The sequence below is a fragment of the Formica exsecta genome, unplaced genomic scaffold (assembly GCF_003651465.1).
Source record: "Formica exsecta isolate Colony F162 unplaced genomic scaffold, ASM365146v1 scaffold138, whole genome shotgun sequence".
In the NCBI taxonomy this organism is placed as follows: domain Eukaryota; kingdom Metazoa; phylum Arthropoda; class Insecta; order Hymenoptera; family Formicidae; genus Formica; species Formica exsecta.
This window is the reverse complement of record NW_021848711.1, coordinates 691,039-714,763: the sequence shown is the minus strand read 5'-3', so window position 1 is coordinate 714,763 and position 23,725 is coordinate 691,039. Positions and strand designations below refer to the sequence as shown.

At 32.6% G+C, this 23,725-nt stretch overlaps 6 protein-coding genes across 12 annotated transcripts in view; 1 reads left to right on the top strand and 5 right to left on the bottom strand.

Annotated features, from left to right (window-relative positions):
- Positions 1–1,682, bottom strand: part of LOC115246059 — a 3,140-nt gene extending 1,458 nt beyond the window's left edge. Inside the window, exons 1-3 of the mRNA XM_029824645.1 lie at positions 1,559–1,682; positions 1,240–1,501; positions 1–628 (exon numbers count right to left, since the gene is read on the bottom strand). The exon at positions 1–628 is cut by the window's left edge and continues 656 nt beyond it. Of these exons, the coding sequence (XP_029680505.1) occupies positions 1–628; positions 1,240–1,501; positions 1,559–1,573 (905 nt within the window). The 5' untranslated portion in view covers positions 1,574–1,682. The remainder of the gene's footprint in view (positions 629–1,239; positions 1,502–1,558) is intronic.
- A 385-nt stretch (positions 1,683–2,067) lies between these two features.
- On the bottom strand, positions 2,068–3,910 carry LOC115246060 (putative tRNA (cytidine(32)/guanosine(34)-2'-O)-methyltransferase). Its single transcript, XM_029824647.1, has 5 exons — positions 3,637–3,910; positions 3,395–3,464; positions 3,096–3,295; positions 2,617–3,011; positions 2,068–2,485 (listed from the first exon to the last, which is right to left on the bottom strand). Exons 1-5 carry the CDS (start codon positions 3,755–3,757, stop codon positions 2,123–2,125), a joined length of 1,149 nt encoding a protein of 382 aa, XP_029680507.1. The 5' UTR covers positions 3,758–3,910; the 3' UTR covers positions 2,068–2,122.
- A 442-nt stretch (positions 3,911–4,352) lies between these two features.
- On the bottom strand, positions 4,353–6,170 carry LOC115246071 (putative tRNA (cytidine(32)/guanosine(34)-2'-O)-methyltransferase). The gene is made up of 5 exons (XM_029824657.1): positions 5,922–6,170; positions 5,680–5,749; positions 5,381–5,580; positions 4,902–5,296; positions 4,353–4,770 (listed from the first exon to the last, which is right to left on the bottom strand). Exons 1-5 carry the CDS (start codon positions 6,040–6,042, stop codon positions 4,408–4,410), a joined length of 1,149 nt encoding a protein of 382 aa, XP_029680517.1. The 5' UTR covers positions 6,043–6,170; the 3' UTR covers positions 4,353–4,407.
- Positions 6,171–7,448: 1,278 nt separating this feature from the next.
- LOC115246006 (battenin-like) lies at positions 7,449–16,701 on the top strand. Of its 7 annotated transcripts, none has more exons than XM_029824557.1 (9): positions 8,024–8,449; positions 10,465–10,628; positions 10,855–11,052; positions 12,293–12,447; positions 13,127–13,285; positions 13,776–14,112; positions 14,774–14,923; positions 15,013–15,153; positions 15,357–16,701. In XM_029824557.1, the coding sequence occupies exons 3-9, from the start codon at positions 10,870–10,872 to the stop codon at positions 15,495–15,497; spliced, it is 1,266 nt and encodes a 421-aa protein (XP_029680417.1). In that variant the 5' UTR covers positions 8,024–8,449; positions 10,465–10,628; positions 10,855–10,869; the 3' UTR covers positions 15,498–16,701. The 7 variants fall into 7 exon arrangements, with proteins under 7 accessions (XP_029680412.1, XP_029680417.1, XP_029680416.1 ...); XM_029824556.1 differs by having other exon boundaries at positions 8,025–8,449; positions 10,736–11,052; XM_029824552.1 differs by lacking the exon at positions 8,024–8,449 and adding an exon at positions 7,449–7,999 and having other exon boundaries at positions 10,465–11,052.
- Positions 16,702–17,134: 433 nt separating this feature from the next.
- LOC115245993 (actin-like protein 6B) lies at positions 17,135–19,498 on the bottom strand. Its single transcript, XM_029824537.1, has 4 exons — positions 19,321–19,498; positions 18,722–19,062; positions 18,339–18,434; positions 17,135–18,248 (listed from the first exon to the last, which is right to left on the bottom strand). The coding sequence occupies exons 1-4, from the start codon at positions 19,496–19,498 to the stop codon at positions 18,084–18,086; spliced, it is 780 nt and encodes a 259-aa protein (XP_029680397.1). The 3' UTR covers positions 17,135–18,083.
- Positions 19,499–19,520: 22 nt separating this feature from the next.
- On the bottom strand, positions 19,521–22,946 carry LOC115246005 (actin-like protein 6B). Its single transcript, XM_029824549.1, has 6 exons — positions 22,922–22,946; positions 22,620–22,820; positions 21,697–22,134; positions 21,098–21,438; positions 20,725–20,820; positions 19,521–20,634 (listed from the first exon to the last, which is right to left on the bottom strand). The coding sequence occupies exons 1-6, from the start codon at positions 22,944–22,946 to the stop codon at positions 20,470–20,472; spliced, it is 1,266 nt and encodes a 421-aa protein (XP_029680409.1). The 3' UTR covers positions 19,521–20,469.
- Positions 22,947–23,725: the final 779 nt, after the last annotated feature.

The window sequence follows — 23,725 nt, the reverse complement described above, 5'->3', positions numbered from 1 at the left end:
GCGTCGTGAAACTTCTCCTCCGTTGATGCGTTCAAGATGACCTCCACGCAGGACTTTATCGAGCCTTTGTATTCCGGCACGGTTTCATACTGATCGGAGAATCTCACTTTTTTCACGACATCCGGCGTTCTGTCCGACTTCTCGCAAATGACGTCCGATGCCGGCGATTCCAGAATCCCGCCCTCAGGTTCTGTCAGATTCATATCTACCATCTCATTTACAGTTATCTTTTCGGCTTCGTTATTCTCAGTCTCATCTTGTTCCTCCATGATGTTCAGCTTCCTGCCGGAATTACTTTTGGACAGCTGCTCGTCCTTGTCGGTTCTGAAGGGCGTATCCTCGTTCGAGATGCGGGAGAAACTGAAGAATTCAGTGACACCGCAGATATCGCTGTTCTGTGATCCAGGGGTATTGATCGACGAGGAGTTCATCTTGGGCGTCTTCAGGCTGAAATATGGCACATAGGATGTCTCGAAAGTGGCCTTCTGGCCGACGAGCATCGGCGTGCTGGTCTTTCGATAGATCTCGGGCGGCGTGCAAACCTCGTTGTCGCTCATAAAACACTGTTTCAGCTTTTGTTCGATACTTATCGGCGACAGCATATATTGAGACCACCACTTACACTTGCCTAAAGTTTACCCGGAGAAAAAAAGAATCAATATGTAATTAAATATAAATATATATAACTATATATAAAGAATCATATATAAATATATACAATGATTATATATAGACAATTCTTTTTCACTTTTTCTAAAAATAATTGTAAAATTAAGAGAGATGTAATTTTATTATTCACATAAATCTATACACGTGTGTTGTAAATTTATATTTTATATTTCTCAAAATTTTAAAAATTGTAATTTGATTAATTGTGTGATTTTTTAACAAACTATAAGCTTTAAAACAGAAAAAAATAGCATCATATATTTAAAAAATATTTTTTTTTTCTATTAGACTTTTCTATTTATTAGACTGTCATCGAGCATGCAATTTTTTGAAAATATTAAAATATGAAATTTTTATGAATTTCTTTTAATTGATTAATTTTTTTATATAACATGGGAGTTGAATGCATGTTCAAGCAAAAAGAAAAATACTCGCATCTACTTGCTGGTACAAAACTATTGTGTCAAAAATTTCAGTTCAAGACTTTTACAGACGACTATTTGCCGATTTTCACAGATTTCAAGATTAAATTTTTTAAATCTTGTTATAAGCTCGTTTTTCGCGAATTACCGAAGGACTTGAAATCTTCTTTGGATTCGTATAAATCACCGCACAGCTGGCAACGTAACGGCAAATGTCTTTCCACTATATGATTCAACAATTCCTCGTCCCTTAGATCCAATTTATCAAACTCGCCATGTCGTACCGGCAGTATCTCAGAAGCACACAGGCAACAGTTGGCGTTTAGGTCGGGATGCATCTTATCCACGTGGCGATCGCGACATTTTGTACAGCAGAACGTGTCCTTGCAGAAACGGCAAACCCTATCCGTCTGACAGATAAAAGAAGGAATATTTTGGAAATTGATATGGGATGATTCAATAAATACCTTGTCCTTCCACATATTTAGACGTGATCGCCTATTACCGTGACGTTCCGGTGTTTACTGTTTGATGTGACCAACCGTTTATCAATAATACCGCTCGTGCGATCATAACAATGTAAACGGACAAGTATATATACTTAAAAAAAAGTATATACACGTATAAAGTATACGTTTTAAATACATAAGAAAATACATATGTATAAGTCTATAAGTATACATTATAATTTTCACCGATTTACATGTATATATAATTAAGCAAATCAAATTCGGAAAAGTCTCATTAATAAATAATTAAATATTTAAGAATTAAGAGAAATTTTTTAAATTTTATTTAAGTTTAGATAAATTTTATTTTTTTTTTTTCACGTCATAAAAGAAATCCTAAAATGAAGAAAATTCATTTGATCGTAAAAATTGAAAATTTATATGTTTTTGATAGATGTTCGATTTTTAAAAATTAATAGAGAGTCGAGAATAAGGATTCATATTTTTTTAAACGAATTATATAAAAGTCCTTGTACATCTATTTAATGAATAATATGGTACAAAAGAATATATTTGTTTCATTTACTGCATTAAAGTATCGTCTATATTTGTAGCTTCCTCGGACATGTACAAGTTTTGTAACGCATTGATTGCTTCCTCTTCTTTATTCTCATCCTCTGCAGTTTCTGCAATTGTATTCAATTCAGTCCTTTTCTTTCTGCCATTTTCTTCTTCGATTGAACTTTCCTTGAACTTTGCTATCCATGACGCACTTTCGTTTTCAATCGCTAGATCGATGTCAGTCTCATTAAAATCGGTATCATGATCGAAAACAAGAGCGCTGCTTCCAGCTCCTCTATTTTCTAACAAAGATAACGCCTCAGCATAAGGCGGTGCTATCGGGGTTTGCACTGGCTCATGGTACTTGTATTTCTTTCCTCTGTACTGAGAACATTTTAAAATAATGATCGAATCAAGATATAACAAAATATATAAGCAAAATAAAAAAAATAAGATTGTTATTAGAGAAATCTATGATTTATATTTATATAAAAATATAATAATGTTACACTCACATCTAGTGGATAACTCATATCGGAATCAGGTTGACTAAGGTCTCCGCATACAACGAATGGAACAATGATCCTGTTGACTCCTGTCAACTCTTCAAAATTGCATGGCTCATGTGTCAGTAAAGGGTTTAGCATGTGCGGTTTATAGCCTTCTGGTGGAGAATAGTCTTTACAAACTACAAACGCCTCGATACTCGAATTGCGAGAACTACTGGGTTTTGTGCAATACACGTAAGGGAAAAATATCCTCAATTGAGCGTACAAGAGCGACACGTCCTTGGCACGAAAGATTTTTGCCACGAACGTTCCACCAGGTTTTAAGATGTGTGTAGTTATGTTCAGAGCAGCTAATAGAAGCTGTGATTGAATGAATATATCCATATCATGTAAGCCAGTCACTGGAATAAATAAAATTCATTAATCATTTCAGATAAATTAATTTAAATTTTACAAAAAAATGAAAAATGATGTGAGACACATACCATCAGGTGCTCCATCACATACTACCAGATCTGCTTGAGTGTTGTCAAAATGCGCAATAATCTGTTGTGCGGTATTGGTATTGGTAATGTCACCTTGTAGTTGAATAACTCCTTCCAAGGGTGCCATTGCCTGCAGATCGACTGCCACAATTTTTGGAGGAGGCGCATCGCCTTTTTCTAAAGCCTTCTTATAGTTCTCGCTATATCAAAAAGTAAATATATAATTATTTATAATTTTTACTTATATGTATATATTTAAGGAACATATTTGTATTACATCTTTTCCGAAATTTACTTACTTTAGCTTGCGAGCTAAGACCTGGCTCCAGCTTCCAGGTGCAGCACATAGATCCACCGCTTTGGATACTCCTGAAAGAGAATAAAAAGCAATGGTCTTGTTAACAATACAGATATTTTCTTTATTACTATATTCGTTCTAAAATAATTTTTCCTTTTTCTTTTTCATTTTTTGTATATTTTTTTTCTCAAGATGTATAATAAAATGTGTAATTGAAAAGGAAAGTAGGTTTCTTATACGAACCATCGAAAATGTGACATTCGGTATCGATTTGGAGTAGCTTGAAAGCACTTCGGGCTCGCCATCCCTCTTCCTTTGCCTTTCTATAATATATATCGCGCTTATCCTTCGATGTTTTCCCCATCGTTCTGATGATATTTCGATAGAGATCAAGATTTTTGCTGTTTGCCTAAATAGCTGTTTGACAATTAATTATTACAGGTTATGTTTCGCAGGTTATTCCAGCTGATTTCAACAAATGACGACAGACAACAGCCTATAAATACGGTTTAAATCTTTACTAAGTGGTTTAAATCTCTGCTAAATAAGGTTCGAATCTTCGCTAAGTGGGTTTGAATCTCTGCTTCTTCCTCTTCGGTTTATTGCATTTGGTTTATGTTATATTAATTTTATTATTTTTAATACAGACGTTCATTAATAAAGTATTACAATAATATACAATAATAAATTGTAAATTAAATTAAATTTATTGTATGTGCGTCAATGATTTTATGTAATTTACATGTAATAAAGTATGTGCAGCTTTGAACAATATGTTAGAAATTCATAATTAGTAGTTTCTCGCCGTTCAATTATTTTACTTGGATTAATATGCCAATTTCTAATTGATATTTTTGTTATGGGCTCGTCGATTGTTGGTATTTGGCGTACATTTTATATAACAGATAACATGAAAACAAGTATAAAGATTTTTAATTAATTTAATTAAATTATAAAAGTCCTTGTACATCTATTTAATGAATAATATGGTACAAAAGAATATATTTGTTTCATTTACTGCATTAAAGTATCGTCTATATTTGTAGCTTCCTCGGACATGTACAAGTTTTGTAACGCATTGATTGCTTCCTCTTCTTTATTCTCATCCTCTGCAGTTTCTGCAATTGTATTCAATTCAGTCCTTTTCTTTCTGCCATTTTCTTCTTCGATTGAACTTTCCTTGAACTTTGCTATCCATGACGCACTTTCGTTTTCAATCGCTAGATCGATGTCAGTCTCATTAAAATCGGTATCATGATCGAAAACAAGAGCGCTGCTTCCAGCTCCTCTATTTTCTAACAAAGATAACGCCTCAGCATAAGGCGGTGCTATCGGGGTTTGCACTGGCTCATGGTACTTGTATTTCTTTCCTCTGTACTGAGAACATTTTAAAATAATGATCGAATCAAGATATAACAAAATATATAAGCAAAATAAAAAAAATAAGATTGTTATTAGAGAAATCTATGATTTATATTTATATAAAAATATAATAATGTTACACTCACATCTAGTGGATAACTCATATCGGAATCAGGTTGACTAAGGTCTCCGCATACAACGAATGGAACAATGATCCTGTTGACTCCTGTCAACTCTTCAAAATTGCATGGCTCATGTGTCAGTAAAGGGTTTAGCATGTGCGGTTTATAGCCTTCTGGTGGAGAATAGTCTTTACAAACTACAAACGCCTCGATACTCGAATTGCGAGAACTACTGGGTTTTGTGCAATACACGTAAGGGAAAAATATCCTCAATTGAGCGTACAAGAGCGACACGTCCTTGGCACGAAAGATTTTTGCCACGAACGTTCCACCAGGTTTTAAGATGTGTGTAGTTATGTTCAGAGCAGCTAATAGAAGCTGTGATTGAATGAATATATCCATATCATGTAAGCCAGTCACTGGAATAAATAAAATTCATTAATCATTTCAGATAAATTAATTTAAATTTTACAAAAAAATGAAAAATGATGTGAGACACATACCATCAGGTGCTCCATCACATACTACCAGATCTGCTTGAGTGTTGTCAAAATGCGCAATAATCTGTTGTGCGGTATTGGTATTGGTAATGTCACCTTGTAGTTGAATAACTCCTTCCAAGGGTGCCATTGCCTGCAGATCGACTGCCACAATTTTTGGAGGAGACGCATCGCCTTTTTCTAAAGCCTTCTTATAGTTCTCGCTATATCAAAAAGTAAATATATAATTATTTATAATTTTTACTTATATGTATATATTTAAGGAACATATTTGTATTACATCTTTTCCGAAATTTACTTACTTTAGCTTGCGAGCTAAGACCTGGCTCCAGCTTCCAGGTGCAGCACATAGATCCACCGCTTTGGATACTCCTGAAAGAGAATAAAAAGCAATGGTCTTGTTAACAATACAGATATTTTCTTTATTACTATATTCGTTCTAAAATAATTTTTCCTTTTTCTTTTTCATTTTTTGTATATTTTTTTTCTCAAGATGTATAATAAAATGTGTAATTGAAAAGGAAAGTAGGTTTCTTATACGAACCATCGAAAATGTGACATTCGGTATCGATTTGGAGTAGCTTGAAAGCACTTCGGGCTCGCCATCCCTCTTCCTTTGCCTTTCTATAATATATATCGCGCTTATCCTTCGATGTTTTCCCCATCGTTCTGATGATATTTCGATAGAGATCAAGATTTTTGCTGTTTGCCTAAATAGCTGTTTGACAATTAATTATTACAGGTTATGTTTCGCAGGTTATTCCAGCTGATTTCAACAAATGACGACAGACAACAGCCTATAAATACGGTTTAAATCTTTACTAAGTGGTTTAAATCTCTGCTAAATAAGGTTCGAATCTTCGCTAAGTGGGTTTGAATCTCTGCTTCTTCCTCTTCGGTTTATTGCATTTGGTTTATGTTATATTAATTTTATTATTTTTAATACAGACGTTCATTAATAAAGTATTACAATAATATACAATAATAAATTGTAAATTAAATTAAATTTATTGTATGTGCGTCAATGATTTTATGTAATTTACATGTAATAAAGTATGTGCAGCTTTGAACAATATGTTAGAAATTCATAATTAGTAGTTTCTCGCCGTTCAATTATTTTACTTGGATTAATATGCCAATTTCTAATTGATATTTTTGTTATGGGCTCGTCGATTGTTGGTATTTGGCGTACATTTTATATAACAGATAACATGAAAACAAGTATAAAGATTTTTAATTAATTTAATTAAATCTTTATCTTGGTTTGACGTCACAATAATTATTTATATAAATTCTTTTAATCTTATCGGAAATGTTTATAGATCAAACTAACAAACTCCCTATATCGAGTCATTATCAAGATTTGTAGATACTTAGTCTCAAAATATTCTATATTTATATCTATTCGTATTATAAACGTTAACATTTATATTTATGCTGTTTTACAATGCAATACATTTAAATTTTACGGTAATACTTTACAAAGATAAGTTCAAAATAGACTTAGAAAATTTTATAAATAGAAGAATAATTATCTTTTAACTGCAACGAATAGCTATGCATACAGGATATTGTATTGTTTACAAATAAAAAAATTTCTTGCTTTTGAGAATAAAGATCAAACTTCTTCGAAATAAAGCTTTTTAAAAAGACACAGTGCATATATTTATTTTATTAAATATTATAATGTGTCCGTTAAAAAATGATTATGTCTTTTATCATATTTTTTTTATAGATTAACTTCAAAACATTGTAATAGCTGCTCATCGCGCAACAGATTTACGTATGTATATAATTATTTCTATTTCTTTCTTATTATTTTTGACTAATTATATTTATATTTATTTAATTTTATATCTTGATATTTGTTAATAAAATTTTTTCTAAAAAAAATTTTTTTTGTCTTTTTTTATTTCTTATATTATTATATATATTGTTTTATTATTCTTGAATAGAATTCTTGAATAATTAAATATTACCAATATATTTTATTGCATATTATTATTTATCAAAAATTCTTTTTTTCTCGGGTAAATTAAATTTTTTCTTCCTTTCTTTTCTGTGCTTATGCTATTATCAATATTCCATCAGTTCCAACCAGCTTGGTGGTCGGAGCTCGACTTAAGCGGCCGTTCTTGTTGCAATCAGTCTAAACCTTTTCAAGAGAAGCCGAGGAGGAGATACCGTTGCCGATCTTTGTCGAATGGTCGCGCTTACATCGATATATATGCCGATTTCTTTCTCTCGTAATAGAATTTACATTTACTCCGAAACTGGAACTCGTTACGGCCACGATATCGCTACTCTTATTCTTGCTTATCGATCGCGCTATCAAATCTTGACAGTGATTGTTGCAAAATTAAATTGTTCGTGAACATTCTGAGAGTGTATATAGTTTTGCAATCTTTCAGATTATAAGTGAAAACCATTCTCCCCGCGAACCAGTGCTCCGAAAGATTTTGGCAATTATCTGTTTGAATCCGCGTATTGTCGTCTCTGTGATGCTGTGACTTGCGTTTGTGATAACCCCCGTTTGTGATAACAATAGAATTATTATTCTATAAGAAACTCTTTGTGATATGTATTTTAATAGATTCTTCAAAATTCAGAGACGAATTTTACGTGAGTATTTTGTGTTCATTCAAGAACTACAAAAGCAAAATAAATATCTTTGTGTCGCATATAAATATTATTTATTATAATTCCATGATACATTTTAAAACTCAAACTCATCCATCACATTTTAATTATTTTGCATTTATCATATATTTATTAATAACCTTATATTTTTTACGTTTTTCATAAAAATGTAATTATTTCGTTTTTGATTATATTATTTTTAAATCGGTTAGAGTTATATATATGAGATACGAATATAGATTATATTGACATATATAGTTTGGCTGCAATGATAAAAAACCGATTAAAACCTTGCAAAAAAACAATGACGTCATTTTTTGATAATTGGAAGATTATTATATCGCAACTTGGCTCGTTTGTTATCGCGAGTAATGTTTTCAGTAACGTATAGTAAGTGCAGCAAGAATAAAAAAAGAGGATCTTTTACATAGTGTAAGCGATAAATTTGATCGTGATCTAATCGTAAAGCGATTAGAAATTTTAGTATTAAAAATTTATTGTGTTTATCGCGTGATTTACTTAATTTAATCGGCTTGGACGTCCATTTGGATGCGTTTTATGTAGTCAAATAGTTCTCTTTCTTAGTGCGATGACGTCGTTGTAATTGTATTGCATAACTGACTGAATATCGTCGGAGGTGGGTCAAGTGCAATCGAGTCGTTCTTTCACAGTATCATGCCAGTCGCGTCTCACTCGCGCAATGTCAAAAACTGTCAGTGTTGCAATCAATAAATTGACCGTTTAATTGATTATCTATGGCGGATGCGAGTCACGATAAAATGTTTCCTTGCTCAGAATAGATATCAAAGAAGTCACCGGTGCAGATCGCTTTAAAATAAATAGAGGAAGGATATCACGGTATACGAGTATCAAGGGTATCACGATATAAAGATAAGAGCGGTAATAGAAGTAAAATAACTTTGGCTCATAATAATCTGTTCCAAATCAATATTATATCAATATATAAAATTAATGTATCTTGTCGTTTGTCACTTTATTTCTATTAAATAAATTAAATTAAATAATACAAAGTAAATTTAAAGAAATAAAGCTCTTTCTTTTATGCAAGCATATTTCTTTTAAATAACATATTTCGTAGAATATATTGTATTATATGAGAATTTTGTAGCGATACACGTGGAACGTGCATTACACAGATAGCGAAAAAATATTTGCATTGTAAAAGTATATCGATAAAAAATACGATTTCGCTCTTTTGCGCTATTTGGATTTTTATTTGGAAAACGAAAATACCTATATATATGATAAGACAACGTGAATTTTGACACGCGATAAATTTTATGCATGAATAAGAATGTATGATATTTTGAAGTTCCTCGAGATATATATTTTTATAAAATATACGTTCCATTATTTATTTACACGTGCTATATTATTCCTACTTGTTCAAATTAAAGAAATTAAATAACATGCAAAACACAAAATTCAACAAATAAAACACACCGTAGATGCTTCCACCTCGTTTCTGTGCCAGTTTGTGCAAAACCATGCGATAACACCAACCTTGAATGAGTGTAGAAAATGCATTTAACTTAATGATTGATAGTATTAGATAAAAAGATAATCGCTGAATATAATCTTATTGTAATGTTTAAGAATTTATGTAAACTTGATATAAAAAATAATTTTTTATACAACGTAATTAATATGTAAATTAATTTTTAATTATTATGTAAGATATGTATAAATGTATAATTTATATTTTGCTATTTGTCTATTTTTATTATTTTTTTTTAATTACATTATATAAAACACTATATGCATGCTAAATTAGAAGCGGTTTTCCCGAAATGTCAATGTCAAATCATTAATCGTTGTTTAATATGCAATTTTACTTTTTAATTTTGCTCACGCGCTGATCTTTTTATTAATAACTCGCTAGTCGCGTCAGTGCCGCTTATGTGTTCAAAGGATCCAAACGACTTACGCAGGAGTCTACGCAAACAAAGGAATCTACGCAAAAGAAGCCATTTATAAGAAATATTTGAATTAATTGGCGAAGTGACCTTCGATCATTGCTTGTTTCTCTAATTTTTAATCAAGTCAAACATATAATGTGTGATTCTAAAATATTACCAAAAAAAAAGAAATAGATAAAATGTCTATCTATCGAGACAGTTGCGAGGAATGCACTTTGAAATTCATTGACAACGATAAGTAGTGATCTACTGGTGTATACATATAATAGAGAAAATGCATTCGAAGAATCACTGAAGAAATCAAACAGCAGAAATTGTATATATTTAATAATTCTTTTCTCACAACAAAAGAAGAAACATTAAATTTAATAATCAATTTTATTTTTGCGAATGATTTATTGCTTGTAACGACGAATTATCGTCAATCATTTTTTAATTAAGTTGAGAACGTGAGCCATTGTTGCTTACGTAGCAGTTATCCTCTTGTCATTATCTTTTATCTTCCAGTGACAACCGGAGAAGTTTCTCGAAGTTTGTACAATGCTAAATCCGCCGTAGAAGTGTTCTAAGCGGAGAAGCGTTACGTGGTTGAAGTCGTGAGAGAAGCAGAATACGAGGCAGTATTTGCGAGCAAAGGAGCAACAGAAGGAAAGGGCAACAAAAAAGAGAAAGTAAGAAAGAGCTATAGAAGATCTATAGAAGAAAAGAGAGAGAGAAAAACGGACCTTTGAGAGTTCTACTAGCAACGTAGAACCGATTTAGCACATGTTTCGTTTAGGTTCGAAATAAAGGCAAGAACAGTTATTTGAGCGGCAAGAAGGGACTTAGAATATAGACAAAGAAAGACAGACGAAAAGCGATAGAAGAGAAAGAAAAATACAATTTTGTTTTTTCTAGACCGATCTACTCGAGATGAATAAGGACAACCCGAGTAACTTACATATGACCGAGAATATTGGCGAGGATACTACTGCGAGGAAGATACAATGGCGCAATCTCGTGGCGTTTTGGATTCTAGGACTGTGTAACAATTACGGCTACGTTGTTATGCTGAGCGCTGCCCATGATATCCTCAATATCAAGTTCGGTGATAAGGTGAGTCGATTCTTATACGTTTCTCGCTCGTTTAAAGTGGTGGATAAATTGAGGCTTAAATTGGTAAAATAGTTGGAAGTAAATTTAAAATTACATTGTATTGAATTTTTTGTATCCTATAATTGAATTAGAGTAGAAAGTAAAAAATATTAAGAAATGACAGAAAAATAATTTTAATATCAAAATAAAATTTTTTTAAATATCTCTTTCTGTAATATAATTTTTTGCATGTGTTTGTGTAATATAGAAAATAATTATAAAATCTTGAGAATCTCTCAGATTAAAACTTTAGATAAAGATCAATATGGCTGCCGACAGAAATAGCCAGATCGATTGCATTGATGAAAAAATCATTTGATCTTAAAATTCCGATAGATTAGAATTAAGAATTAATGAAATTTTTAATGCCTTTATTTAAAATTCAGGTACGCTGGACAAAGCTTAACGGAGGCTTAGATAAGAGTTACCTTGCGTGGGTGAACTATATTGTTGTTCGCTCCAGATAACAATAGTATTCATGTGACAATATCAGATTTATCCCGGCATGAGATAAGAATATATATATATAAATGATATACATGATATATTGCTTTATTTTATTTACATGTTAGAATAAATCTCAAGCAGTTGTTCAAAAGTGATTGAACTTAACAGAGAATTGATGGGTGGATCAAAATATCAATTGATAATATTGGTTGATATGCTTTTAACTGTTTGCATATCGATTAAGTCCTTGCTGATTTATGATAGTTGAGCAATTAAATGTGTATCCATGGAAAATTTTTAAACGACAATATTAATAAACTACCACTAGAGAATAAAACTATCTTTTAAACTGATTATACGGAACTATACGTCACAAATCAATTTATAAATATCCGTGCTTTAAAGATAACACGTAATGATCTATCTGGTAACCTAATTATTTGTCGACCTTATACGAGAAAAATTGTCGCGTTTTCGGCATATATTGTATAATACATTATTTATTGCGAAATAATATAATTATATAGAAACCTCTCTTATATGTAAAATAAAACAGGATGTGCTAATAGTTAAGATTAAATTAAAAGGAAAAAATAAATTAAATATATTAAATAAAAAAAAGAAAAAATATATCTAAAAAATGAGATTTGTAAAAAGCGCTAATTAAATTTTGACATGGAAGATATTTTTTTTATTTTGTATAAGAATATCTGCGAGGGAATTGCTAGTGTTACTCTGGTTTTTTTTTTTCTAGAATTCCACGATAAACACAAATGGCACAAATATTCCGTCGCATACGACGGAGATTCGCTCATGCAACACACTTTCGACCGGTGCAATACTCTTGGCAGATATTCTACCAGCGTTGGCGATTAAGATGACAGCACCGTTCCTGCCGTTTCATGTAAAGTGAGTATTTACGTATATGTTTCTCTTTTGTTTTAGTCGTTACAAAGTGAGCACTGCAAAAGAATAATTGTTGAATATACGTCTTATCTTTATTAGCGATTGGAAACGGCACTAAAAATAAAGCATAAGACACTTTTTTTTCATGAAACGTTTCTATTATTCTTCTTTGGATCTTATGAGCGATTTTCTCACGTTGTACAATTTATCTCTCACATAAATATTCAAGTCTCAATAAGTCTCAGTCCTTTTAAAAATTAGACCAAATTCTTATCAGTGTGTGAATACACGCACATTTACAAGAATTCCATTGGCTCTCTTGAGCTGCACGCGAGATAACAATTCGGCGAATAAAGATAAGATCCCGATTAATTTGCATGGCGATTGAAGGATGCTCTTTTAATAATGATGTATGCATTCTTAGTAACTGCATCTCAAAATAAGATACAAATAATATCAAAAGCGGTAAAAAATTGTAACAATTGTACGAAGATTATGTAGCAAAATATTATAACAAAAATTAATTAATGCGTTTTTATTCTTATGCATCATACTTGTGTAACATGACGGATAGTTGACGATTTGGAACCTCAACAATATAAAACCTTTTCGCGATGTGCAAGCGACAAGGCCCCAATCATCAGTTAAAATGCTAATCGATTAATCGACTTGTTAATTACAGTTTTCGAGTCGCTATCTGTGTGTTATATTCCGCTGCAGGATTTCTCATGGTGTCATTGAGCACTGTTGAATGGCTCGCCATTGCGGGCGTCGTCATAACATCGCTTTCCTCCGGCTTGGGTGAGGTCACCATGCTCAGTTACAGTAATCAGTTTTCCAAGTAAGTGTACAAGTCATTCGCTATTGTTTATATTACGATGCTAATGCAGTGTCTTTGGTTCATTATGTTCGTTAATACATATCGGAAATTGATTACATAGTTTAACAAAAAAAAAGAGTAACTATTTCTATAGCATATATAAAGTATACATAAATTCTAAGGTAAATTATCTTCAAAGATATTTAAAGTATTGTCATGAAGTAGCGTGTTTGAAAGATTGTCATCTGCTGTGACAGTAGGTACGTTTCCAGAGTACTAAAAACGGAATATTTAGACAGTTGTGACAGAAAAATAGTGATAAGATAATGTATAAGGCGACCTTTCAGATCTCTTAAAAAAGATGTGTAATAAAAATGTAATAAATTCTATCGTAAATTCAATGTAATATTATTTTTATTTTTCATTTTTTTTATATGTTTTGATCTTTATTTTTATCGATTTCTTAGCTGTCGGATAAATTTAAAATGTATTAATTAATTTCTTTTTGCAGTCAGGTGATTTCGACATGGTCATCGGGAACAGGAGGCGCCGGAGTGATCGGTGCTATATCTTACGCCACTCTTACTACGATATTGTCTATCGAGAACACATTGTTGATCATGTTAATTGTGCCACTTTTGCAAGCAATCGCGTTCTGGTGTATTTTGAAACATCCGGCGCATATCAGAATATCAGTTATTAAGAACGGTGTCAAGAGTCAAGAGCAGATCATCAAGGTCCCCGAGAAGAGCATCATGGACAAGATCAATTTGATGCCTGGCTTGTTGAAATACATGATACCGCTTGGGCTGGTTTACCTTTTTGAATACTTCATCAATCAAGGCCTGGTATACAATATTTTTTTCCATCCTCGCTATCTTCAACTGTTAAATAACATATTTGTTTGTTTCAGTTAAATCTATTTATATATTTATATTACAAACATCTCTTCTTCTTTCTATTAGTATTATGTGTTGTAAGGATTGTTGTTAAAAGGATACAAGATATATAAATTTCTTTCTTTTTTCTTTTAAAGAAGAATAGATATATGCAGAGGAATTACATCGTTTAGCATTATTTATGAAATAATTGCTCACACACTTTTATAAATTATTATACGACAATTAATTTTAATTAAGGAGAGACCGAAGTTGGTCGAGATTCGAAACGGATTGTTAAATTCAATTTTTATTTAAAAAAGATTTTATCTATTACAATTTACTCCAGATATAATAACTTATTCCAGATCCGTAAGAATCTTCTCAAGCGTAAGAGTCATTCGGGGTTGATTGTTACAAGCATCGCCTTTTGATATTTTCTATTAAATTTTCTAAAAAAATAAATTATAATTTTTTTATCAAAAAAATAATTTTCATGCAGTAGAAGCATATAGTTCTCGAAGATGCTTTTATAGCATTTATCATATTTATAGATTAATTACAAAAATTTATAAAAAAAGTCCGTATCAACTAATTACAGTTTTTCCTAAAATGAGCGATATATTTATAGTACGAGCTTATCGAATTCGATGACATTTCGTTGAAACCACACGAACAATATAGATGGCTCCAAGCGGATTATCAGATAGGTGTATTTATCTCGAGATCATCGGTAAACCTAGTTACGATTAACAGAATTTGGATTATGTCCGTGTTGCAGGTAATTATATATTCAAGGGATTGAACAAATACGAATTATATGTTGAGTCTTTGTAAAATTTATTTCACAAACTGATCATTTTTTTTCAGTTTATTAACGTCATTCTTCTCCTCTTTGAGACTCTTTTCTATTATATACCGAATATATGGATCGTTTTCGCCCTTGTATTGTGGGAAGGTCTACTTGGTGGTGGGGCGTATGTGAACACTTTTTACCAGATGTCAACTGAGGTAATAAGGTTATTGTAAAAAAAAAAAAAACAATTTTAAAATTATATTAAATAATGCAAAACCAATAATATAAAAGCTAAGTTTGTTGAATATTTCTAGAGAGAACTTACTTTTAAAGAAGAGTGAAAAATATTCTGTTACTCTCTCTGTTCTCTATCTGACAATTTATTTTCTACGATTGTGCAAAATTAATTTGATCGCAGATTTTGAAAGAGGATCGTGAGGTCTCTATGGGAATCGCGACGATGTCGGACTCGATCGGAATCGCGTTGGCCGGCTGGCTGTCCATGCCGGTCCACAATGCCATTTGCAAGCTGCCCCAGCCGAAGAGATTAGGTAGCTAAAGATATCGCGAATCTTTTATCTCATTTATCACACGGAGTGATAACGAAGTTTCCGCGTGTGGAAATTTTTGTTTCTGAAAGTCCCTTAATGCGATACGTCTGTATTTACAGCATCGAAAATCGATACGATTTGTTTCTAGTAAGCATTTAGCAATTTTATGTAGACTAAGTTTTATCACGCGATTGACGTTTGATATCACAAGAAAGCAATGTATTGGTTTGATGACGATTTTATAATGCGAACATTTACGAAGTCTGCGACATTTCGAGGTACACTAGCATTAAAAAAAAAAATATCTCAGGATGCATGAATTTTCATCATCCTTTGTAAAAATTTTAATTGTTTTGTAAAAATATTTTTAAAAAAAGTATTACCTCTTTTTCTAGATTTTCTAAAAAACTTTTTAAAGCCACGACTGTCTCGCTTAAGAATTTTTTAGATTCATGTTTTTCACGAATCGATTTATGATTCATATAACATGAGTGATTCATGATTCATATAACGCAGTTTTTATTAGAAACATTTCCGAACTTTATTCGATACAAATGTTTAAAAGACTTAAAAAGAATAGGTCATATATTATGCGACATACTCATATACAATACATTATATGACGACATAGCACGTGATAAGCTTGAAGCACGTGACATATTAGGAATATCGACGCTTTTTTCTTATGAAATGAAGGAAAACTTTTTCAAAATAATGTACCCTTTCAGTCCTTTGCGGGTTGTACTGTACTTTACGATACTCGCCTAAATTTCGAATTGTACTGCATTCCTCTCCATTTTTTCATGATAGTGTATCTAAATTTTTTGATTTGTACTGTGGTTTTGTTCCTTTTCTTTAATACGTAAATGAATTTGAAAACTACTAAAACGTAATTTTTTGATTTTTATATTGTTGCATTATTTCCGGCAACGACACGAAAACAGGTTGTCTCGTGTGTATTTTGAGATTGTATACCACAAAATGTTAATCTCGTTCGAAGACTATCTCATAGTATTAATAACTACACAGTAACGAATTGATTTCACCGAAGAATTATAAATTACTTAATAACGCATATGTCGTTTCCACTGTGAATTAGATATAAAGGTTACTAGTTTAAACTATCATGTTTCTATTTTGATATATTATATTTTTCGTACACATTTTGATTGAAAGATTGTGATTAAATATTATACTTTTTATGTCGATTTTAATAAAATTGATACAATTCGAGAAAGCAACAGCTCAATATTTTTCTATTTCATGGCGTTGTATTTTTTTTACAATAATACCAATAATAATATTATTGATATTGCATTCACATTATGCAAAAATATAAATAAAAATTACATTGTAAAAATAATTATATAAAAAATACAAACTTATAAAAGTTCTGAACGACTTAAGAATTGAAATTTCGATATATTTTAAATTTTGGGTTGTTGTCTCCTCGAAATACGCTTTTGTTACATTTATAAGCGTCCTTTAGTCACCTCTCATTTCAAGCAACATTTTTTCCTTTCGTATCAAAATACCTACCTACTCCAGCCTTTTAATATCGAAATCGATTTTTATATTTAATAGGATATAAATAGCGATTACGTGATGCTAGAGATATTACGTTTACAAAGTTATGATAACGTCGTTTTTTTTTTTTTTAAGGATAACTTATTAGAGCGAGAATATCCGCGATAACGGACATTACTATTGTCTGTAAAGCGAGTATTTTACTCTCACAGTGAAATAAATATGTCTAATGACGATCTATTACAAAATAGTCTACATCGCGTACATTCATTTATATGTTTGCGAAATGACTTTGACGGAAAAAGTGTGATCGTTCTCTCCTAAAATATACGATGTACATGGAAGATTCTTGGAGCAATTAGGAACTGTATCCTTATAAGCCGCGCGTTTTACATTTATACTTCCCTATCTAACACTAAAGCTGTCTAAAAGCGAGTTGCCGATTAAACATTGCTTTTACTCGCGTTACACAAGATGTTTTTGATTAATCGCACTTCCTTTAATCAGAAGTACGTACAGTTGCTTCGAAACGCATTCTATAAAAAGTTTTATCGTGAAAAATTATCTCCCGAGAAAAATTCTTCGCACATTATTTAGGCTTTTGTAGAATCCTTAAACTCTTAGGCGTTTCAGAATGCGTTTGATAATTGTTGCTCACGAGGACGGCTTACGTTACACCGTCGCCATTACATCGATTGTTATATAAAACGCTTTTAAAATAAGATTTATTTGATTGATATTTATAATTTATATCGATATAATTGAACTAAAAATCGCGAAGCCTATCTTTTTTTATTATATATTAATATATATAATAAAATAAAATAAATATATTTTTCATATATTAATATCTAATAATTATCCAGATATAACACAAATGTGTTACACACAAAAAATGTTGCAGACATCTAAACAATGTACTAATTTTCTGCTCAAACATCTTTTAAGTGTGTCTTTGAAAATTTTTGCATTAATTATAAAAATTATTATCCATTAGATTAGAAACAACAAAAATAATTGATTTGCAAAATTTCAGTTCTTATACCAAGATTTTCTCCATTATTGAATTATGCGCATCTTTCCAAAATGAGCTTGCCTGATTCTTCGTACTCTTGACGCGACAGCCACATTTGCTGGAAGGAACCCAAAGAGCTGAGGATCGAGCCGCCGATCCAAGCACCATAACGACGCTCACTCGAGCTGTTCGCGCTAATTATTTTCAGTCTCATACTCTGCAAATCAAAATTGAGTCATCGTAAAGCGAGCTCGAAATTAAATTTCGATAATATAATAAGCTTTAAGGTCACGAGAAGCGAGCTTACTGGCGGGGTCTTGCTGGCCAAATCCCGATTCAGTCTCTCGCCGAAACCCTGAAGACACGAGTTGCCACCGGTCACCACTACGCTGCCATACAAGCTCTACAACATAAATATTTCCTTGTAAAATAATAATAATCGACAATTTTTTCTTTATCGACACAAAATCGACTCTAGATTCTACGAGGAATTTAATTTGTTTGTTTCTCTCTTCTTTTTTCTGTTTTAGTACTACTTCTTGTATTAACACATTTGTATACCAAAGGGATATTTTTCTTTTTTCCCGTAATATATATATATAAATAAATAAATAAATAAATAAATAAAATAAATAAATAAATTTAATCGAAATAGAATATTTTATACGATATAAATTCGAGAATACGTACTGGTCTAATGTCCATGTCGCACATCCCGACACTCGTGGTGACGAGAGGCCCGATCCCTAAGATACTCGCGCCCACACCCTTAACGTTGCTGGGATCGAAAAGGGCCTCGGGTATCATGAGCCTCACGGATCCGAAATCGTCGTTGTATCCGGTCGGAAATTCGTAATGCTTCATGGGTAGAGTATTTGCTATATCTTCGTCGTACGGACTGTCCGACACTTGCAGGCAGTTCATCTGAAAGTCCTGCAAGATCTCTCGAACCATGTAGCTCAGCCAGGAAGACGTCGGTTGGAATCCGGCTCGTCTCGTCCAGCGTGGTGGATCTCTCTCTCGCACTACGTCTAGGAGAAACGTATAAATTTGTAAATAAAAAATCCACGTGTAATTGAATTTTTTTCTAATCTCAATTATTATAAAAATCGATCAGAGATGTTCAAGTATATAGCTACTGTAATCCTTTGCGTTAGAATACGTGAAACTTAAATAAAGTAAATAGTAAAAGTTTATTGCACATCATCTTCTTTTTTACACAATCTCTTAAATTTTATTAATTAATTAAATTTTTTACTATCTACATTTATAGTTCATGAGGCACCAACCTTTGCTAGCGACGAGACAAGCCGGTATCAATTCGATATCCTTCTCCTCGAAGAATTGTCTACACTGCATGGTGATAAAGTCGCCTCCTAAAGGACTTTTAACGATCCCTTGGGTGATAACGTAACCATCGTGAACCGGTACCGCGCTGGTATGCGTGGCACCGCTGTCCACGACCATCGCCGTGGATCTGCCGTTGGCATTTTTTTTTTTTTTAAGGATAACTTATTAGAGCGAGAATATCCGCGATAACGGACATTACTATTGTCTGTAAAGCGAGTATTTTACTCTCACAGTGAAATAAATATGTCTAATGACGATCTATTACAAAATAGTCTACATCGCGTACATTCATTTATATGTTTGCGAAATGACTTTGACGGAAAAAGTGTGATCGTTCTCTCCTAAAATATACGATGTACATGGAAGATTCTTGGAGCAATTAGGAACTGTATCCTTATAAGCCGCGCGTTTTACATTTATACTTCCCTATCTAACACTAAAGCTGTCTAAAAGCGAGTTGCCGATTAAACATTGCTTTTACTCGCGTTACACAAGATGTTTTTGATTAATCGCACTTCCTTTAATCAGAAGTACGTACAGTTGCTTCGAAACGCATTCTATAAAAAGTTTTATCGTGAAAAATTATCTCCCGAGAAAAATTCTTCGCACATTATTTAGGCTTTTGTAGAATCCTTAAACTCTTAGGCGTTTCAGAATGCGTTTGATAATTGTTGCTCACGAGGACGGCTTACGTTACACCGTCGCCATTACATCGATTGTTATATAAAACGCTTTTAAAATAAGATTTATTTGATTGATATTTATAATTTATATCGATATAATTGAACTAAAAATCGCGAAGCCTATCTTTTTTTATTATATATTAATATATATAATAAAATAAAATAAATATATTTTTCATATATTAATATCTAATAATTATCCAGATATAACACAAATGTGTTACACACAAAAAATGTTGCAGACATCTAAACAATGTACTAATTTTCTGCTCAAACATCTTTTAAGTGTGTCTTTGAAAATTTTTGCATTAATTATAAAAATTATTATCCATTAGATTAGAAACAACAAAAATAATTGATTTGCAAAATTTCAGTTCTTATACCAAGATTTTCTCCATTATTGAATTATGCGCATCTTTCCAAAATGAGCTTGCCTGATTCTTCGTACTCTTGACGCGACAGCCACATTTGCTGGAAGGAACCCAAAGAGCTGAGGATCGAGCCGCCGATCCAAGCACCATAACGACGCTCACTCGAGCTGTTCGCGCTAATTATTTTCAGTCTCATACTCTGCAAATCAAAATTGAGTCATCGTAAAGCGAGCTCGAAATTAAATTTCGATAATATAATAAGCTATAAGGTCACGAGAAGCGAGCTTACTGGCGGGGTCTTGCTGGCCAAATCCCGATTCAGTCTCTCGCCGAAACCCTGAAGACACGAGTTGCCACCGGTCACCACTACGCTGCCATACAAGCTCTACAACATAAATATTTCCTTGTAAAATAATAATAATCGACAATTTTTTCTTTATCGACACAAAATCGACTCTAGATTCTACGAGGAATTTAATTTGTTTGTTTCTCTCTTCTTTTTTCTGTTTTAGTACTACTTCTTGTATTAACACATTTGTATACCAAAGGGATATTTTTCTTTTTTCCCGTAATAAATAAATAAATAAATAAATAAATAAAATAAATAAATAAATTTAATCGAAATAGAATATTTTATACGATATAAATTCGAGAATACGTACTGGTCTAATGTCCATGTCGCACATCCCGACACTCGTGGTGACGAGAGGCCCGATTCCTAAGATACTCGCGCCCACACCCTTAACGTTGCTGGGATCGAAAAGGGCCTCGGGTATCATGAGCCTCACGGATCCGAAATCGTCGTTGTATCCGGTCGGAAATTCGTAATGCTTCATGGGTAGAGTATTTGCTATATCTTCGTCGTACGGACTGTCCGACACTTGCAGGCAGTTCATCTGAAAGTCCTGCAAGATCTCTCGAACCATGTAGCTCAGCCAGGAAGACGTCGGTTGGAATCCGGCTCGTCTCGTCCAGCGTGGTGGATCTCTCTCTCGCACTACGTCTAGGAGAAACGTATAAATTTGTAAATAAAAAATCCACGTGTAATTGAATTTTTTTCTAATCTCAATTATTATAAAAATCGATCAGAGATGTTCAAGTATATAGCTACTGTAATCCTTTGCGTTAGAATACGTGAAACTTAAATAAAGTAAATAGTAAAAGTTTATTGCACATCATCTTCTTTTTTACACAATCTCTTAAATTTTATTAATTAATTAAATTTTTTACTATCTACATTTATAGTTCATGAGGCACCAACCTTTGCTAGCGACGAGACAAGCCGGTATCAATTCGATGTCCTTCTCCTCGAAGAATTGTCTACACTGCATGGTGATGAAGTCGCCTCCTAAAGGACTTTTAACGATCCCTTGGGTGATAACGTAACCGTCGTGAACCGGTACCGCGCTGGTATGCGTGGCACCGCTATCCACGACCATCGCCGTGGATCTGCCGTTGGCGTACGCGGCTAGCACGGCGTTCTTGCAGATGTACATGGCCGGCACGTTAAACTTCTCGAACATTAACTCCAGCAACTTCTCGCGCTTCAGTCTGGTGTTCCACGGGCACTCGGTCATCAAGATCGGATGGTGTTCGGCTAAGGCATGTAATCGTTGCTTGTACGTATATTCGGTCAGTCGTTCAAACATATCCCAGTCCTCAATCATGCCGTCCTTCATCAAACTCACTATCTCCATATCTAAATCGAAAAATCAGATTCTTTAATGTTATGATTAATTTATTATTAAGTAAGTTATGGGAATATTAAGAAATATTAAGGATTTGTCGAAAGTAAATAATAAAAATTTTCACAAAAAAATATTTTATATAGAAATTATTTATATTTGTATAAAATATATAAAATAAATCACTAGAAAAATTGTCTTTACATAAATCATAAGATATGTATTTTATAGGAAAATATTTCAAATGAGAATTGCTTGATTTTGATTTAGAACAAAACCTTGCTGATAACAAGGATCATCTTCGAAAAATCAAACAAATTTTTTATCTAAAACACATTTTTCTACAATATATATATATATATATATATATCTTAAGAGGGTAACAATTTTTGGTAACTTACCCGGTATACATATATATAGAAAGAAAAGATAAACATAAGAGATTCTTGTACGTAATATCACGTTATGATATAATGTAGAAAAATTTACAATAACGTACCATTTTTTCGCACTTGGATAGCCGTGACGTCGATGTTGTAATGCTTCCTGTTGACGTTGTTGCAGTCGATCCCGCCAGGATCGGCGGGTTCCTCCCACACCCCGAGGGTCGTCGGGATCTCGGCCTTCGGCGTGTCCTCGCCGCCATATCCCACGCGGAGGCTCTGGTGTCCGACGTCGAAGATGATAGCACCTACCTCGTCTGGGGTAACAATCGAGAATGACTACACGGGATTGTCACGGGTGTAAACGCGATCGCTTTCTAACCCGGGAAATAATTATGGAGAGCGCGGCCGTACTTACCACCGCCGTAGACACCACCGCTCATAGTATCTGAAGGGAGAGGAAGACCGGCGCATGCCTAGACGGAGTCTTTCTACCCTTGCATGCGTACACACGCAAACACACGCATACATATCCGAATCCGGGAGGATTGCGCGGCTGCTCCCAGGACTAATCGATCGTCGCTTGTAACGATTCATGATTTTAATTTGATCTTACAAAGAACAAACTGAGGAAATAAATATAAAATAATTATAAAAATAAAATTAATATAAACATATAAAATGTAAATATGAACATAAAAATAAAATAAATAAACATAAAATAATGAGACGCGGTAGCAAGTCTAGCAATAACTTTACAGCGTTTTTTTTTTTTTTTTAAGAGGCGATGTCATATAATGCACAGAATTATAAGAATTTATACAAATATAGATAAGAGACATATTTACAATGTTATATCTTATAGACAAGAGAGATTCTATTTTTATTTTTATTTTGAGTAATGACTTTTTTTATTTTTAGATACCAAAACAATCAATTATATTATTATTTAGTTATTATCAATTAAATTCATTTAATTATATCCGATTAAATATTTAAAACATGCATTTTTCCAGAAGATTTAAAAAAAAATACATTTGAAAGAACTACTAGCCTTCATCATTTTGCTTTTTTATATCAATTTATGTGTTTTTTGTAGAAAATAGATTCGAGCTTGAGAGACTTTTAGAAATATGAACAGGAGGTAAATAAATACAAGAGACAAGCACACATTTTCCAATATGGAATTAGTGTTGTATATTTTACAAAGTAAATAGAATAT